We start from the raw sequence: 16,458 nt of genomic DNA, 5'->3' as shown, positions 1-16,458 counted from the left end.
ATGGCTGTGAGCCTCTATATCTGTATTAGTCAGATACTGTCAGAGCCTCTCAGGAGATAGCTATATTTGGGCTGGCTTGTCCTTTCTTCAGTCTCTGCTCCATAGTTAATCTCTGCAACTCCTTCCGTGGATATTTGGTTCCCCCTTTTAAGAAGGAATGAAATGTCCACATTATCCCAAAGGCTAAGAGAAAAACAGAAAGAGAGCTGATTGACAGTGTCACCTCTGCTTCCAGACACAATGTCACCGGCTGTCCTGCATTCCCACCTGCATGTTTTCCTGCCCACGGTAGACTCCACCCCTGGGAGAGCTCCACCTCCAGAAGAGCCACCCACAGTGGACTCCACCCCTGGGAGAGCAGTCCATGGTAGGCTCCACCCTCAGGAGAGCCACTCATGTGGGATGCCACCCATGGGAGAGCCACTCACAGTGGGCTACACCCCAGGAGAGATGGCCATGCTGGACTCTACCCTCCCGGGAGAGCTGCCCATGATAGGCTTCACTCTCAGAATAGCCAAGTGAATCTTTGTGTCCTTAAGTTGTCATTGTTAGACATTTTGTCACAGCAATGGAAAAACAATGAAGGCATTTGGGATGTGATCAGAGTGTGTTCTCTTCATTGGAAGTCATAACCAAAGCATGATCCAGGATCAGAAGTCGGCATGTAGCTGTGCCTCGTTATGTTCTGAGCTGTTTAATTCAAGGGTGGGGACGTACTTACTGCAAGGATTTTATGGTGAGGTATGTTGGGTTAGAAAGGATCATTCTAGAAGTGTGCCTGCCCCAAGTGCAAGCTATCCCTCTGCATCCCTATGTGATGGCTACTTTTTAAAGGATTCTTCCTGGTAATTCCACGAAGGTCAGACTTGAAGTTCAGGTCACCCTTAATGCAAACAAGACAGCAAAGGTGCAATTTTGTTTCCCTGTATTGGTAGATCATCATTACTTTATTATCTCTAATGAATAAATGTCGGATTCTATTTCTGACTCTTGGGATGGCCTCATAGAAGGTCCCTCAAAATAAAGCAGATGACTTTCACCCATGTTTGCTTTGATATTCTGCTTCATAGTTAGTGTCCTGACCATCAAAGGTTGGGAAAGGTTGCTCTGGCCTTCTCTCCATGTGCTCACCAGTTGAGACTGTTTGCACAACGCCAATCATTTTACCATAGATTCTCTTGCTTAATATATATATATATTTTTCTCAGAACTCTCAATAGCATTCACTGTCCTGCTAATGTCATTGTTTTGAGCATATTAAAGGTAGTTTTGAATTATTCAGTGTTGTATTGCCAAAGATTCAGGTTCTACAGAGATGTAAATAATTTTGTCAAAAATGGGTGATCTTCGAAAAAAGATAGTTTACAAATACAATCATTTTACTTTGAAACGATATGTTTTCGTAAGATTATAGATTTCTTGATAAGAAAACAAATTACTTTTACTCTCAACTTAAATACTCCTAAAAAGTAGATGACTTTCATTCATATACTAATTAAGCTGTCATAGAGGTAAGTTTTTAGTCTTGTGAGGTGGGGACTTGCAGGCCTTCAGAGCATTCTGCATTTTGTGTGGTTTTCTGCAAAGTGGGTCAGCTCTGCTTGTGATCTTTCCATAAGTTAAAAATAGTCTTTTACATAAATATGAGATCAATACAATATCTCTTGTGATATGATGTTTTTATTGTTAAAAATATTCTTGGTGCACAAATTAATCTCTAACCTCACAGCATAGCATTGCATGCATCTGGTTCATTAAGCATTTCAAAAAGCTGAGAAGCAGAAAATGCAGCCCCCTTTTCCATATAGAGTGGAAGTATGAATTCTTAAGTGTCTGTCTGGTTACTATGTGGCCAGAAATCTCAGATAATGGATCAGGATATTTGTTTCAAAGTGGGAATATTGCTAAATAAACTGCAGACACAACAGGACTATTGGGACCTACAACATTTAATGAACAATTCTATGGAGGAATAGTCAGAACCAAAGTAAACATTTTTAACCTATTTAGGCAATAATAACCATGCCACCATTAGTACATTCACTATGAGGTATCAGTAAGTATTATGTTTCAAAGACAAGATACAGAGCTCCACAAGGAAACTGCACAGAAAATTACATCGGCCATTCATGTGTAGTCCACACAATGGGTATTTGCTGTCAACCTCTCAGCTGCCTCGTGACTGGCATTGAGCAGCCTTTTCCCAACACCAAACTCTCTGCTGGGAATGGCAGAAAGTGAGGAATTTAGCAAAGACATAGATAGACTTACAACCTCTATGCTCAGCCACAATGCCTGGAGCCTGATGAACTAAGACTGGGCCAAAGACAAAGACAAAGGGGAACGCAGAGACAAGAGCCCAGCCTGTGCATGCCCGCTCTGCACTTTCACTTCAGAGAAGGAGGATGAGCCCATCTGGAATTTTACTTCTGGAGCTGAGCATCTCTGCACTTTATAAAATATGTTGCTCTTCAAATGTCTGTTTTTCACCAGAGTCTTAAAGACTAAAGATTTAGTCAAATATTGGGAGTCCCTGGGAAACTACCTTCTTTGGTCAGAGTTGCTCTTTTGTTTCATTGTAACATTTGCATTTATTCTGGGCATAGAATCCTTGATAAACTCTTTTAGACAACTCTAGACAAGGCTCAGGGTGAGGAATGGAATGTCTTTACAACCTTGAGATTGATACAGTGATGGACTGTTGAACAAGGACTAGAGTATAAACTCTGCTTATCCATGTTTCCAGTGGCTGCCCAGTGAGGCAGCAGATTGCTCACAAAGGATGAAGGGCCACTGTAGAAGGTGACTCTTATTTAGGAAAAACACATAACAATCATATTTTGTTATTTGCATGTGTGTTTACTCGTGGGGTATGAATAGGTGCAAAGGGGTGTGTGGAGGTCAGAGGTCAATTCTAGGCATCTCCGTTCACTGCTCTCCACCTTATGTTTCCAAATGTCTTTGAGGCCCCAGATCTCATAGATTCCTCTAGAATGGCTTGACAGTGAGGCCCTGGGACCCTTCTGTCTTGTCCCTCATTTTCTAGAGCAGGGGTTATAGATATGTGTTGCCATGCCCAGCTTTCACATGGATGCTGTAGATACAAACTCAGGTCCTTACATTTTTACAGAGAGCACTTTACCCACTGAACCACCTCCATAGCGCAGGAAAGTATTGTCGAGACAACCTCAAGTGCATGGTTTTCTTTATTACTTTTCTGGCAGTACTAGGGACTGAACCCATGGCCTAGGCCATGCTAGGCAAGTGCTCTACTATTGAGCTTCTGCTCTGGCCCCTGTGACGATGATTAGTAATTACATATTATTTTTATAACATCAATAATTATCCTAAAGGGCTTCTCCATGAAACACAGTGACCACAAGGCTACGGCTTGTAGCGAGCCCAAGTTACAGCAGCATTCTGACTCAGGAAAAGCTTGTACAAGGGAAAGAATGAATGAATAAGTAATGAAGAAATGAATGATGAATGAATGAGCACTGTCCCAGTGGGATAATAAAACTTGAAAGAGTAGCAGTTGGGGTCTGAGCCAGACTGCAAGGGTGAGTGCTGAAGTTGCTCCTGGCAGGCTCAGCTATAGTGGTAGGGCGTCCTCTGAGCATGCCATGGCCTCAAGTACTGAAAACAAGAAAACAGTAGCAACGACACAGCCTCCTGTCATTATCTGTTCCATTTATAAGGATACTTTGTACAATCCTATCTGGAAAAGAGAGGGAGTCTACATAGGTGGTTAGCTGCGCTCTCATTAGGCCACACCCACACATCCTGCTCGTGCTGGCATACTGAACACCTCTCTCTCTCCTGTTTACTTCCACGCTGCCTGTGCCACAGCTGAGCCCAGCACAGGGCCTGTGAGGTTTCTATACCTGTGAGGTTTCTATGCTTACTTTTGGGAACTCTGCAGACAGGCTCTGCAGACAGTTGGAGCAGATTATAGAGGTGCTGACCCACAATCCACAGAGCAGTGAACCTAGCTATGAATAAAGATACACTTGATTAGACTTACATCGAAATGAATTTCCAGCCATTACATAAGCATCTCGCTTAGTTTACATTTCAATAACCTAAAGGCCTTCCTTATTCCAGTTACACTAAATCCTACATAAGCACAACAGATTTGGCCATACCACTTTGTAAGAAAGCATATCATTTGCCAATCCAAACTTTCAGGTTTAATATCCCCTGACCTTATAAATCCCATTTCTTTTAAAGATGTGTTAGAAGGGGCTGGCACCTCCAGCCTGCCACAAGGACACTTTGAGAAAGTTTTGGCACAGACTGCCTGCTTCACTGCATGGTTGCTGCCCTTGACTTGAATCTATCAACTTCTGTATGTTTTCCTTCTGTCCTCTCCCCTGCCCTGCGCAATGCCCTGTGCACTGTGTGGCTCTGCCCTTCCCAGCGCAGCCTTTGATCAGCCCATGTGGCCTAGACAAGCTGAAGGATTCACACTATTTCCAGGTGGGATATTTCCCAGTGTCAATCTGAAAACACAGATCTTGGTCCTCCCCAGGCCAAGCATAATATAGTCATCCTGGGGTTCTCATGGGTCAAGTCCTCTGTCCTTTCCAAACACGGTCACCTCATTAAGTATAAGCCTCTCTCTTCAATGACAGTGGCTGCCACTCACTGCCAAACATAAGCAATCCTCTGCAGAGCCCTGCCACACCAGCACTACCTGGCCACAGACCACCAAAGATTCCTGATCCCAGAATAGGACAGACACTGAGGAGAAGGAAAAGAGAGACAGGATCTCTCTGGAAGAGAGGAGGGTCCATGCGTCTCGGGCACTTGAAGGACAGCATACTGTAAAGCAACATGGATCGTTGAGTATGCGGAGTATTAATGAGATCACTGGGCAGGATGGCCAGGGACAGACAAGAAAAGTTCTTTAACTATGTGTGAGAATGTGTGTGTGTGTGTGTGTGTGTGTGCACGCGCGCGTGCGCACACGTGCACATGCATGCTTGCTCTTAGGTTGTTTTGGGTATACATGAGAGTGGGAGTCTGTGGGCCAGAGGTCATCCTTGGATGTCATTCCCCTGGAAACATTTGAGACACCCCGTGCTCTCTAAGTAGACTAGCCATGCTATCTGTTGAGCTCCAAGCACCTGCCTGTCTGCCTCCCCAGAGCTGGCATTACAAGCATTACTTACCGTTCCCAGCTCTTTCATATGGGAGCTCAGTTGCACTTGGGTACTCATGCTGGCCTAGCTTTATTGACGGAGGTGACATGGCCTTTGCTGATTTCTTCCTTCTATTCTATAATGTCATAAACACACATTAGTGTGATGTTTTCCAGCCCAGGGAAATGATAAGAATCAGTAGTCAGTTCACACCTGAGGTCTGGCTGCAGAGGGAGTTCCTTTGCTTCCATATGAACCCTCGTGTCCCTTTAAGCGGATATAGCACCTTGCCCCAACATTACCACATCAGTCCCTTCTATCCTAAGGAAAAGGTCTGTACCAGCGGCAGCCATCATCCTCACAGGACAGAAGGACGACTTGCTGTACTTAACAGAGTAGGAGCAAAGCTTCCTTTCTTACCCCTTGGATGCTCTTTCCAAGGTAGGAAATACGGGCTTCTCTGCTGAAGGGATTGCCCATAGTGGGGCCACTAGATTCCAAACATGTAGGTGAAGAAATGCTCTTGCCCCTGAACCAGCTCTCCTGGCCATGTCAATAGGAAAGAACCCACTCGTCCCAGAAGACTGAACAGGGAGGAAGAGTGAGTTTTTGTTTCTACGACAGTAAGTTTTGAGATAGACTAACAAGGTGAAGTTAGGATGTTCACACTCCTGTGTGCTTTACATAGCCTTCTTGTGGGCACAGTCTTGTTCCACCCTGTGGGTGCTGCTTCAGTGGAATTTGAGAGAACAATAGACCCATTTTTTTTCCTTCTTGCTCACCAAGTGGGTTCTGATTCTGTCATGAACCAAAGACCAAACTCACAGCTGATTTGAGCTGAACCCTGCTTCTGCTAAGCCCCAAATCATATATAACAAAAGCTTTGCTATTATAAAGCACACACTTTAGATTGTTGGGAGTTTGGTAGTGGTGGTCTATAGAATAAGTTGGTGAGAACTGACTTACAAAACCATGCTAGAGTGTCTCACAAATTGAAGTAATAGACATGAACAAAGAAAGTTCTTGAAATAGAGACTCAGCAGTCACTCTTGCTAAAGGCAAGGGACACACCCATGTAGCAATGGTACACACTAGGCTCCTTAGAGTGCAAAGTAGTGACAAGTAAGCCCTCCATAAAGAGCCTGAAACTGAAGGGAAGCTCTTTGGATGGCATGTTGGATGCTATGCCTCTATCAGAACGGCCTGTAAGAACATCTGGGGGTTCGCTGAAAGAAGATTACTTTCTTGCTTTTCTGGGGTATAGTTTCCCTCCTTGTGTTGGCATTTCCCATCTATTATCCTTTGTAGGAGCCTGATATGGCTGTCTCCTGAAAGGCCTTGCCAGTGCCTGACAAATACAGAGGTGGATGCTCTCAGCCACCCATTGGATGGAGCACAGGTCCCCAATGGAGGAGCTAGAGAAAGGACCCAAGGAACTGAAGGAGCTCGCAGCTCCATAGGGGGAACAACAATATGAACCAACCAGTACCCCCAGAGATCCCAGGGACTAAACCACTGACCAAAGAGTACACATGGAGAGACCCATGGCTCCAGCTGCATATGTAGCAGAGGATGGCCTTGTTGGACATCAATGGGAGGAGAGGTCCTTGGTTCTGAGATGGCTCCATGCTCCAGTATAGGGGAATGCCAGGACCAGGAAGCAAGAGAGGGATGGGTCGGTAAGCAGGGGGAGAGGGTAAGGGGCAGGTGGCTTTTGGAGGGGAAACCAGGAAAGGGGAGAGCATTTGAAATGAAAATAAAGAAAATATCTAATAATAATTTAAAAAAAACCAGAATGTCTGGGGGCATTTTCTCAATTAATGACTAATGTGGGAGGACCTAGCCTGTTGTGTCTGGTGCTGTCCCCAGGCAAGTATGGGTTGTATAAAAAAGCAAAGTGAGAAAGGCTTGAGGAAAGCCGGTAAGCAGTGTTCCTCTATGACCTGGGCTTCAGTTCTGATCTCTAGGTTCCTGCCTTGAAGTTTTGCCCTGATTCCCATCATGATGAGCCACATAACAAGAATAACCACAGCTTGCTTCTGACGGTGGCATTTTGTTATAGCAATAGAAAGCAAACTGAGCACTGTGTCTTCAACCCAGCAACCAAGACCTTCTTGTCTGTATTTGTCAATCTACCATCATGTTGGAATTCAAAAATCATGAATGTTGCACAGGCGAGCAGCTGTTTATTTCCAAACTGCAAAATCGGACCATGTTTTACCTGCGACTTTGGGGTGAGCATAGCTTTCATACATGGGAAGCCTTTTGCTTTGGTGGCTTTTAGCTCTCTAATAGTTAAGTTCACCGTGGCCAGAGGAGAGCTATTCTATGATGGCATTTAAGTAGAATACAAGGAGTTCTGCTTTGCACAGAAGAGGCATAAGCTGCTATCTGGAATTTCACCAGAAAATGATTTCTACTAAATTCTGCCTCCAGGTCTTGGTTTTGATTGTGCTGCTGTCTTGCCCGGGGTCATTTCAGAGTGCAGGTGATCCTCTGAATATGCCCGGAGTATTAAATCACATTGGCTCTCTGACAGGGCTGTTTTGATTGTGGGTTAGTCAAGTTCCACAGAGGTTGGTAATATCTCTGTAGATCAATGTTTTTGTCACATTCAGAGAGGTGGTGACACATTTCTGTTGAAATAAGTTAATAATTTCATTTCTGCTCAGCCATTCAAAATAAAGACAAGAGGAAATCACATTCCTCTGAGATAAGATGATGCTGAAAGGAATGCAGAGAATAACTCACACAGCATTTTCTATACCCAAATTTATATTTGTCTAATATAAATTCAAAAATATGGCTTTTATTTTGTTATTCAAAAAATTCACTCTAAATTGAGATTCAGTAAATGTTGTATGGCAGGTTTTGTCTGAAGACGTGTGTGTGTGTGTATGTGTGTGTGTGTGTGTGTGTGTGTGTGTTAGGAATTAAACCAGGGGCCTCATACATGCTAGGCACTCACCATCAAGTTACATGTCTGGATCCTGAAGATATTTATTTACTGCCAACAAGGCTTGCTAATAGAAATGGTTCCCCCCCAGAAGCCATTATCTTAAGAGAAGCATAGATGTGAAAAACCTGTACTTAATTTCAAAAGGTTAATTGCATAATCTGTTTTTATTAAGGTAGGCTCTGACAGAAATGTATGCAAATACAAGAGGCAAAATAAAATAAATTTCAAATCACCATGATGTATAATACCACACACATGGAGTTATGACCCCCACCCACACTATTCTGTAGGGACACAGCAATTCAAGATGTCTGCTTGTTGCGATAAGCATTAGGATGAAGAATAAAGTTGCCTGGAGGATCTCTGAGGGATGCCTTAATACAGAACTTGATTGACACCATGTCCCTAAGACAGCCCCACTAAACAAACCAGCAAATGCCAGAAATGCGCTGTTGCTGTGGGTGGATGGATCCTGCTGCTTGGGCCACAGAACATCTCAAACTTGGGGAAAGATTCCCTGTGAAGCTTGGCTAATTGATGTTTGGATAGGGTGGAGTTTGGGTTAGCTGAATACTTTATACTTTCTGTAATTTTTTAAAAAAGGAATTGGCATTTCGAAGGCAATATCAAAGCAAAACAACAATTTTCTCAAGAGATAACATCAGAGTTTTCAGAGCAATGCCTACCAGGCATTAACTTCAATATTTCTGGCCAGCTGTTGGAGGCACTCATTCACAGGATTCACATCAAGCTTCAGAATATGAAGGATTTGAAGCTCGGATGTGGTCTGATAGGGATTCTGATGTGCATGGGATGGGTCTCTTTTGAGCTGGAAATAAAGTTAGTCCCACTGACCAAACTATAATGTATCTAGACACATGACCTTGAAAGGTAACAGTATGCTGGAATATGATCTTCTCTGGTCTATAGACAGAACTGCCATTATGCCTTTGGTAATGAGTCATGGCTAGAACTATAACCCAGAGCTTGGAATTTCAGCCCACGTTGGTCACATCCTGAAGGTCCAGGGTACATTTGGGAGGACTCTTAGTTTTAAACTTATGTATAGATACTCTGGTTTTTCTTTGGTTGGTATAAATCTTTTTTTTTTTTTTTTTTTTTTTTTTTTGGTTTTTTTGAGACAGGGTTTCTCTGTATAGCCCTGGCTGTCCTGGAACTCACTCTGTAGACCAGGCTGGCCTCAAACTCAGAAATCCACCTGCCTCTGCCTCCCAAGTGCTGGGATTAAAGGCATGCGCCACCACCGCCCAACAAGTGGTTAGTATAAATCTTTCATCTTAAAACAAAACAAAACAAAATAAACAAACAAACAAAAAACCTACTTATGGGCAGGTTTACAGCTCATTTACCCAAAGACTACTTGAACTTAATGATATAGAAGGGCTGGCCTCTAACAAGCCAATTAAATGCATGAAAAAATAATACCCATTTTAAAACTATATATCCATGAAGACTGATTTGATTTCTGCTTATGAAATAGGCAAAGATAGATGAAGATATATGCTAATGAACAGTAACCAATAATATGCACCCCCACTTCTATCCAAATCCCATAAACCTCACTCATGTCTAGGCTTAGATTACTCATATCTGATTACCAACTTTGCAATTATCCTCTATAAATTATGGCATTGCATGTCTATTAAATAGTAATTAGCATTAATATTATCTTTACCAAGATTAATACTGACTTCACCTGAAAGCCAGCTCTGTGTGGCCTCCCTCTGTGCTTCTGCGACACAGATACACATTCTGTCTATCCAGCTCTCTGCTGTCAGCTGTGCATGCATGCATCTGACTACTAGACTGTGAGCATCTCCAAGATACAGAGTCATAGCAATGCAGTAGACTAGAGCTCCAGACTGGAAGAGTGACATTAGCATGTATTTGTAAGATAAATTAATATTCATGAGGTACTTTCTGTAAAGCTGACTTATTTAGATTTTTTTATCTTCTTAAACTCAGACTAAGGTTTATGAACAGATGGGCTGGGAAGGTGGCTGCTTGACCTCTGTGTGTTAGGAGTCCTCTGCTGCCACAGTTCCGTGTTCACTGTGATGCCCAGGCTCACAAAATAAGGTGGAAAATAAAGGAAGGAAGACACCTGATGTCAATCTGTCATGTGCACATACACTTACACACCACTGGAACAGACATATGCTCCCACAACACGCATAGACAAACATCACACAATACTTAGGCAGATACATAGCCTGAAAGCCTGTCACAGCTTTGGGGCAGCTGTGAGTACTCCTGGCAAGCTGCTGTGGTAAAAATACGTCCAAGAAGAGGCAAGATCATGTTTCCCGACATGCTCCTTGTCTGTGCACTGTTTGGGGCATATAATGCTTTTGATTTGAAGTGATCTAATAGAGGGAGTCAACAAACTTTCCTATAGGGCCAAATCATAAAATGCCTTAGCTATGTTTTGCACTGTGTTTATCATCTCTGTGACCATTACAATGAAAAAAATGGCTACAAATAACATGCTAATAGATAGTCCTGCTACATCCCAGTAAAGTTCCATTTATACAAAGAAGGACCCACCTGTGTTGTTTGGTAACCTTCATCTAAACTCTATTTTCTTCATACAAGACAAAGGAAAAAATAGCCAAATTTATACTAATCATAGCAATGAATGCTATGCAAACACTGTATAGGTCGTAAGTCCATGGATAGCCACACATGACAGGAACTGAATGCTTTTCAAAGTCCCGTCCTCAGCAAGGTTGGTCACTTTTTATACAAGCTCTGTTGACACCCTTCACTGCCTCCCAGATTCTCTTTGCACACGGGAGCAGGGCAGGGCAGAACCACTGAGCCTCATGCTCCAAATGGAAGCTGAAATAGCATCAGTGTGGCATCTCCACAGAGAGCAGAGCAACAGTTCCAGACTGACCTGGATAGGAAGTCCTCGAAGGAAGGCCGCACTGGGTACCCACAGCGGAACAGCCTCACCAGCCCCAGGACACCAAGGTACTGCAGTTGGGCCGACACGTAGAAGTGATCGAACACACCAGGCAGCTGAGAGGTATTGGGCTTGATGCAAAGGATGAAGTGTGTGCTTCCCCTCTGTAGCTTCGAAGTGATGTCTGCCAGAGATTTCTATGGGAAGAGGAGAATGTAGCTGACTCCCAGGAGAGACAGTAGGTGGGCGGACAAAGCAGTTTTATTTTTTTTAAACAGGGGTCTCTGAACCCAATCCATGATGTGTTTGTGTATTATGCACTGGTTCAGCATGTGTGTGTATAAACAAGTGTGTGTGTGTTGTGTGTGTGTGTGTGTGTGAGTGTGTGTGGCCTTTCTTCTGAAGGTACTCAAGGTTTTAAAAACAGAAAAGAAACTGTCACATTAACACATTACATTGGAAACAAACAGGAAGCTTTTGACTGTGAAGGTCACTCACAGTGAGTTGTGATGCAGTGGTGGCGGGGTCTCCGCGTTCCAGTCTTTGTAGGAATGTGGAAGTTGCCTTCTTTTTTAACTGTAAGGGGGCAAGGAGGACAGATTTATCTTATTAGCTTCTGGTTTAGGAGGAAAAAAAGAGAAACTAAACTTTATGTTCATGTTAATACACTTACAGACAAATACAAAAAACAAGAGGTCATAAAAAGTCAGAACCAAAGGGCTTTTGTGTTGCCACAGATTTGGGAAATGGGCAGCTGTGAGTAAGGTAACAGTCTTTGCTGCTGGCTTTTCACACTGGTATTCTTAGGTAAAGCAGACTCACCACCTGCCTGTCTCCCATCTTAATCTCATAGTAAACTTAGATTAGTCCAGTAGAGGAGCTTCCCTGCAGTCCCCTGCCTGTTTACTAGCCATTCACATCAGTCGTGAGATGTAGCTCATCCTGGGGCAAAAATATGCTACTTTGTTCTAACTGTGTTCTTCTTGCTGTTACTTCTACTTTGTTCTAACTGTGTTCTTCTAGCTGTTACTTCTACTTTGTTATAACTGTGTTCTTCCAGCTGTTACTCTGCTCTCTTAACTTCAAGGCAGTTATAATACAGGGGTGTGGGTTGGACACATTCTTGTGTTTTTCTTTCCCTTTCTCTATTTCTTGTTTTTAATTGCTGAAAGGAGTAGGTTGGGAAGGTACTTCTTGAAAAAGGACAGAAGACTGTCTTCTTCAGTAAATAATAAAAGTAACTCTTAAAAAATAACATGTGTAGCAAAGATTGAGTGATAATGGAAAAAAACTTTTAAAAACAGAGACAATGGTGACATTGAGTAAAGAAGAATTAAAGGGCAAGAGGTAATTAATTAAACCCCACCAGGGTTAAACGATGCCATGTTTCATTTCACAGAACAATGACTAATATATCTACTGCTCTAAAACAATTCCACTTAACACCATGGAAGAAAAAATTCTGATAAAACACAGTCGTCTGTTTGGTAGTGCTATGAGGACAGCAGCTAATGAGATAGAATCATCTGTTTGGTACCATGAGGACATCAGCTCATTTCCTTCCATTAGGATGAACTATGTAGGGTAGGGATTCATTGTGGCCAGCAAAGGATTGCAAAATGAAGCACTTGGCCAGCACCTACCCATTTCCACAAATTCAATGCCCAGTGTCATGTCCAGTTAAGGAATGGGTAAAATTCCATGTTTCTGGCCCAGGGATTGATTTAAAAGGGCCGGGGTAGGTTGAAGGGTAAAGCAAGGGCAGTGGGGAGCAGAGCATTTAAGGAAAAGTTGATGAAAGTAAATCTCCATCCCTACAGGTGGTGCACAAGGGTTCTTTTTCTGGGCAGCTTGCTACTGGGAATTATCTCTCCTCTCCAGTCCTTCAGGGAAAATTCTAAAGGTCCCCAGGTCTCAGATGCTTAATAACTGAGGTTAAAATGTACGGTTTAGATTAGGTGAATGGAAACTTCTTACTTTTGATGTACAGTCTGGATGAAAAGCCCCTTGGAATCAAGCTTTCCACAAGGGAACCCTTGGATTCTTAATGTAGATATGGCTTTTGCTAGGCTGTGAGATGGGATTCCTGTCACGTCCAATTCTACAACGTAACCAGGGATCACTGATCCTAGGGGTCTGGTGACTAATGGCACAAACACACACACACACACACACACACACACACACAGAGGCACATACATATACAAACACACATATACATACACACAGGCACACATAAGCATATATGTGATATATATATATATGTATATATATACACACATACACAGAGGCACATATATACACACACACATACATACATAAATACAGAAGCAGGTACCTATACACCCACATACAAACACAAGTACACATGCACACATACAGAAATACACATGTACACATACAGACACACACATATATATGCATACAGGTATATGTACAAACACAGTGGACATACTTAGGCACATTTACACAAAAACATACCCATGTATGCACATACATATCTATAAATATTTATATATATATATACACACATAGATACACACACGAACAGGCACAGATACATATATGCATGTGCACATACAAACCATGTGCAGAGACACATACAGAAACACAAGCACACACATGTAACTACTTACACATACACACATACAAAAGATCCACATGCATATACATATATGCATGCACATATACATGCACATATAGTATATGCACAGAAACACATACTCACATACACACAAGTACAAACATATACTCCCACACACCTGTCATTCTACAAAGGGCAGCATCTTAAACCATGTTTTCCTTTGAATGGAGAGCTAAGATATGTTTCAACCTGCCTCAGTAGTTATATTTTCAAAATCAATTGCTCTCAACCCCTTCCAAATTATGCATCTCCCACTCTATATTTTAGTAGACATAAGCAAGAGATTTGTTAAAGCATTTTGCTCTTATGTTCTCTCAAGAAACAAAGGAGTGCACAGACATTTCTGCAGCACTTGAATAACTCGGCATGGGGGTTTTAGTTTTCCTTTAGAAACAGAACCTTTAGTCATAAATCCAACATATGTGGAAGAGACACACTGACAAATGATGTAACACAAAAGCAAGCTCAAGGTCCACAAACACACAGTGGGAACATTCCGGTTCTGAGAAAATAAAAGAAATAACAATTTATCATTTCCAGACCCAAACCTTGGAAGTAATCAGGTCAATGGGTTAAGATACTATGTTATCTCTTCTAAACTAATTACCCTGAAGTTCTTTTACATCCATCCAAAGAGATGGCTATTGAGGTAAAAAATGAGCAGGATGTCACAGAGACAGACGACGATATCACTATGAAATTGTTCACACTAATTGTCAGTATACTGAAGCTTTCCATGTCCTCTTACACAGTTACAACCTAAGACACTACCTGTCTTAGTTAGTGCTATCTAGAGTTATCTAGAGGTGCCTGAAAACCAAAACCAAAACAGACAGACAGACAGACAAAGGTCTCAAGTGATTGTTGTTATTGGGTTAGTCTGTGAGGCTCTGCCTTAGTCAGTGCAGGAGAGCCCACGGCACTGACTAACATCTTTTCTTGGGCAAGCTCTGGGCTGTGCTGAACGAAAAAACCTAGCTAAGCACAAGTCAGTGAGCAGTCCGAAAGAGAGCAAGCAACATTCCTTCCTGGTCTTGCTTTCAGGTTCCTGCCTTGGGTTCCTGCCCTGACTTCCCTCGGTGATGTAGGAGACTTGGAAGTGTTAAGATGGCTAAGCTCCTTCCTCCCCTGCAACAGAAAGGCAACCTGCCACATCTTTCCCTTTAATTCCTTGTCAGAACACTAATATCTTCCCATTGTAATAAAACCCAGCATCTTCCCTTCAATGCCTTCTGTTAGAGTGTGACATTGTATCTTCATTGTCATCTTCACCTTGTATGAAAACCGTGCCTTTATCGGGGGAAGAGACTGCACCTGAGCAGAGTAAGTTAAACACAACACAAGTGGGAACAAGGAATCCCCTACCTTGCTAAGTTCTAGGTAATTCTTGTTTACTCCAACCATGGAAGAGGCGGTTCTCTTACTGAGCAGGGTGGATTTGTGTCCTCCAAATTTAAAGGATGGGTAGGAAGATATGAGCGATCCCGTTTGTGACAGTTTTGATTGGAACAAATGACTGATCACGACATTTTCACTTGCTAGGAGAGAAATAGATGAACATTACAAATGGCCTTAAAGATCACTGCAGAGGCTGGGCTCACTCTCCATGGAAGCGCCCTTCCTGCATTCCGTGTGGACAGTGGAGTCTACATCCCCATCCCACCCCACCCCACCTCCGGAGATCTATGATATTTCTACCAGCATTCATTTTTCCAGGCGGACAGTGATTCTCATTGTCCTTGGCTTGAGTCTCGGTCACAGCTTCTCAACCTCAACTTGTGGCTCATGGCTTGTAGCTCTCTAAAGAGTATGCTTCCTCTTGTCTTGGCTGTCAGCGCTGAATCTTACCAGGTCAGACCTGACAGGCTCTTGTCCACTTGACACAGTAATAAAAACATGAGTTTTGGCTGTAGTTTCCCATTACTAGAAAATAACTATCTTATCCAGAAGATATTATAAAAGTCCTAACCTTGTTCGGAGAAGTATTTAAACACCTATGGTGACTCCGCCTCAACTGGTTGCATGTGTCATTTGGTTAAATTAGCAAAAGAGTCTCTCTCTCTCTCTCTCTCTCTCTCTCTCTCTCTGACTCTGCTCAACTGCAGAGGCAAGGGGTTCTGCCACCATTCAGACACCAGGCTACTCATACGTAGAAGTCTGGAGTTATGAGACCTTAACCAGCTTCTCAAGGTAAGGCTGGAGTGCCAACAAGTGGGCTTTGGACTAGGAATATTCTGAATAGCATAGAAACAATAATGTGTGTGTTGGCCAAGAATCTGGGAGGAGCCTTCTATTACTGTTCTGTATGTGTAAATACATTTGGAAATACGAATTCTTTGAAACTTTTAAGCTTAAAGTTTTATTTTTTGGAACCACCTCAAGATAATAATGTAGACAATAGGCATAAAGTATCACTCATTTAAAAATATAATAATTAAATGGGTATCATATGCAATAAAATGTGTGTATGTGTGTATATGTCTGTGTGTTTGTGTGTGTGCTATATGTGTGTATGTGTGAGAGACAGAAGGGACCCATATATAAATGATAAAAAATCTTTTTATAAAGGAGAAATGTCTAAAATACATTTAAATTACTATCCAAAAATATGGGTCACAGCATTTGTTGACCCTTTTCTGTCTTCTAAGTCACATGACCAGACTGCACATTGATGAGGCAGAGACCAGCATCTTATTTTTGTTGTTGTTGTTGTCAAGTTTTTTTTATTAGATATTTTCTTTATTTACATGTAAATTTCTCCTTTCCCAGTTTCCCCTCCAAA

The 16,458-nt window shown here is 42.3% G+C and overlaps 1 protein-coding gene across 8 annotated transcripts in view; it reads right to left on the bottom strand.

Annotated features, from left to right (window-relative positions):
- Myo16 (myosin XVI) overlaps window positions 1-16,458 on the bottom strand; it is a 509,596-nt gene that overhangs the window by 121,921 nt on the left and 371,217 nt on the right. For all 8 annotated transcript variants that reach the window (XM_031339016.1, XM_031339015.1, XM_031339017.1 and 5 more), the window contains 3 exons: window positions 15,042-15,214; window positions 11,531-11,608; window positions 11,024-11,229 (listed from right to left, as the gene is read on the bottom strand). In XM_031339016.1, the coding sequence (XP_031194876.1) occupies window positions 11,024-11,229; window positions 11,531-11,608; window positions 15,042-15,214 (457 nt within the window). The remainder of the gene's footprint in view (window positions 1-11,023; window positions 11,230-11,530; window positions 11,609-15,041; window positions 15,215-16,458) is intronic.

The sequence above is a fragment of the Mastomys coucha genome, unplaced genomic scaffold, assembly GCF_008632895.1.
Source record: "Mastomys coucha isolate ucsf_1 unplaced genomic scaffold, UCSF_Mcou_1 pScaffold22, whole genome shotgun sequence".
NCBI classification, from domain to species: Eukaryota; Metazoa; Chordata; class Mammalia; order Rodentia; family Muridae; genus Mastomys; species Mastomys coucha.
The sequence above is the reverse complement of the archived record's forward strand: the minus strand, read 5'-3'. Positions and strand labels throughout refer to the sequence as shown.